Source organism: Microtus ochrogaster, linkage group LG2, assembly GCF_000317375.1.
Source record: "Microtus ochrogaster isolate Prairie Vole_2 linkage group LG2, MicOch1.0, whole genome shotgun sequence".
Lineage (NCBI taxonomy): Eukaryota > Metazoa > Chordata > Mammalia > Rodentia > Cricetidae > Microtus > Microtus ochrogaster.
In genome coordinates, this window is record NC_022028.1 from 794,818 (window position 1) to 797,540 (window position 2,723).

The window sequence follows — 2,723 nt, forward strand, 5'->3', positions numbered from 1 at the left end:
AGGGCTCCAGTGAAGTTACTTCAGGGCTGACACCCACCCTCCCCTCCCCCAGACAGGGCTCCAGTGAAGTTACTTCAGGGCTGACACCCACCCTCTCCTCCCCCAGACAGGGCTCCAGTGAAGTTACTTGGGGGCATTTTACCAAGTTTGACAAATTTCCCAGTTTTGCTTTGAATATATCTCCCTATGAATACATTCATTGCTGAGTATACTAAATTTACCAATTCTCATTACCAGTAGGTTCACTAAATATAGCCCGGATGAATGTGACTGTAAATGTAATATTCTTATGAATGTATTCATGAACATATTATTCTCGTGGATGCTCCGAAATGCCAGCATCACAGACGGGAGATTTCTCATCGCCTCTGATTTCCTTTCAACTCTGATCATTTTCTGTTTTGCCAACATTTTTAGCATTTTTAAAGGATATTCCTTTATAGATTTTTTTCAAACAGCCCACCAACCTTAGAAAATTCTCCCTAGTAATATAAGTAACTGAGGACTTCTGCAAGTAAGTTTTCTTTTCTTTTTCTTTCTTTCTTCACACCCCCCCGCCCGAGACAAGATTTCTCTGTATAGACTGGACTGTCCTGGCACTCACTTTGTAGACCAGACTGGCTTTGAACTCAGAGATCTGCTGCCTCTGTCTCCCTAGTGCTGGGATTAAAGATTGGGCCACTTCTGCCCATTTTGTTTGCCTTTTTGAAAATAAACTTTTTGCTGAAATATGGTAATACACAGAGGGGCCCACAAATCATTACAGCTGTTCCCACTGGACAGTTGGGGAGTGATCCCCATCCTGGCCATGGTAAGAAACTGAATGTTTCCAAGCCATGCGTCCCTTTTTGTCCTTTGGTTGTGAGCGTTAGCCTTCATGGCTGAGCCATTTCTTCAGTCAAGCCACAGTCCCCTTTGAGACAGGGTCTCTCTTCATAGCCTAACAGTCCTCAAACACATTCTGTAGACCAGACTGGCCTTGACCTCAGAGATCCACCTGCCTCTCGAGTGCTGGGGCTAAAGGCGAGCACCACCACCACCGCCTGGCTCCAGCCTTCTTCATATGCCTCTCCCGACATTAGAAATGTCACCCTGCCAAGTGAGCATCCTCTCTCCTCTTCAGAGTTATCATGATGTTTGGATGAGTTTTTCTAATTTCAGCTTTCTATAAATGGAATAATGTGCTGAGTGATTTTATGATTTTTTTTTTTGCTTACGTCTTAAGAATTTCACTGCCCCTGGGGTGGTGGGGCTGTTGATCTAGGCAGTGTCTGTCCTCCCACTTTCTAAGGCCCCAGTGACCGACCAAAGTTCGAGTCCACTGAAGTTCCCCCTTGGAAGCCAATGAGTGGTTACTGACAGGCCTGTGGGTGACCCCAAAGCAGTCACACTGAAAGGCAGTCTCCGGCTTCTACACAAATGCATGCACATGCACACAGACGCATGCATGCATATACTGGGAACAACCTAAATAAGCATCATGTCGGGTGTGTTAGCTCATAGAATGTGTGATCTAAAGGCTATGTGGACACCTCTCACTTCTCATTTTATAATATCTTCTCCACATTTTTTAACTGACTGAAAATTTCTATAAACTTTTGCCCTGGAGTTTTCCTTTATAGGTGAAATGTGTTTGTTGTATGTGTGGCATGTGCACACATGTGCACAGTGCACATCCATGTACATGCATGCAGAGGCCAGAGGAGGGCATCAGATGTCCATCTCTCTCCATCTTGGCTTTTGAGATGTTCTCTCTGTACCTGAAGCTTGCTTGGGCTAGATTGGATGGCTAGGAAGCTGCCAGGATTCTCTTGTCTGTGGCTCCCCTCTTTCTCCAGCATTGGGGTTACAGCTCTACACATAGTTATACCTGTATTTTTTGTAGGTGCTGAGGATTTGAACTTGAGTCCTCTTACTTTCATAATGACTGCTCCACCCAATGGGGCATCATCTTCCAAGCCTCAAAGGCTTCATTTTATTTTTATAACAAGCACCTTCAGGAATCTCCCATCCACAAAGCCAGAGACCACCAAGTGGTTTGATCTTCTTCCAGCTATCTCAGACCCAAGGCATCATCTGAGGATGGTACCTGAGGCTGACCTCTGACCTCCACGTATACCTGCACATGAATACATACATACGTATACCCATGTGAACACACACACACACACATACAATACAGAATTTCAAAATGTGTCAAAACATCCCATAATAAAAAGCTCCAAGAAGCACAAGATAGGTCAGGTCTAGAAAAAATAAAACTGCCATATCCAAGCATGTATTCATAAAAAATGATAATAATCTTTGTGTGTATGATGAGATAGTTTCGATCATTCTAGAGGCGATCTACTCTGAGGATAGGCTAGTGTTGTCCTGAAGAGAACGGGTAGTTGCTATCCAAGAGTTGAAAAGGTAGCCCCTTCCATAATCCTCCTGGGAAGCCAGGAGCCCTGCTGTCCTGGCTCAGTCTGTGCAGCGGCCTGAGCTGTCTCTCTTCTCCCAGCCATCCTGCTGGCCTCCAGGGAGCTGACCCTCAGCAAGCGTCTGAAGCAGATGCTGGAGGTGGTCCTAGCCATCGGTAACTTCATGAACAAGGGACAGCGCGGGGGTGCCTACGGGTTCCGGGTAGCCAGTCTCAACAAGATTGCTGACACGAAGTCCAGTATTGACAGGTGAGAACTGGGGGCTCCTCCGCCCTGTCTCACCCCTCTAACGCTCTGCTC

General features: G+C 46.0%; 1 protein-coding gene across 4 annotated transcripts in view; it reads left to right on the top strand.

The window, feature by feature from the left end:
* Positions 1-2,723, top strand: part of Daam2 (dishevelled associated activator of morphogenesis 2) — a 111,571-nt gene that overhangs the window by 99,474 nt on the left and 9,374 nt on the right. For all 4 annotated transcript variants that reach the window (XM_005359681.3, XM_026785478.1, XM_013350957.2 and 1 more), the window contains one exon: positions 2,504-2,672. In XM_005359681.3, the coding sequence (XP_005359738.1) occupies positions 2,504-2,672 (169 nt within the window). The remainder of the gene's footprint in view (positions 1-2,503; positions 2,673-2,723) is intronic.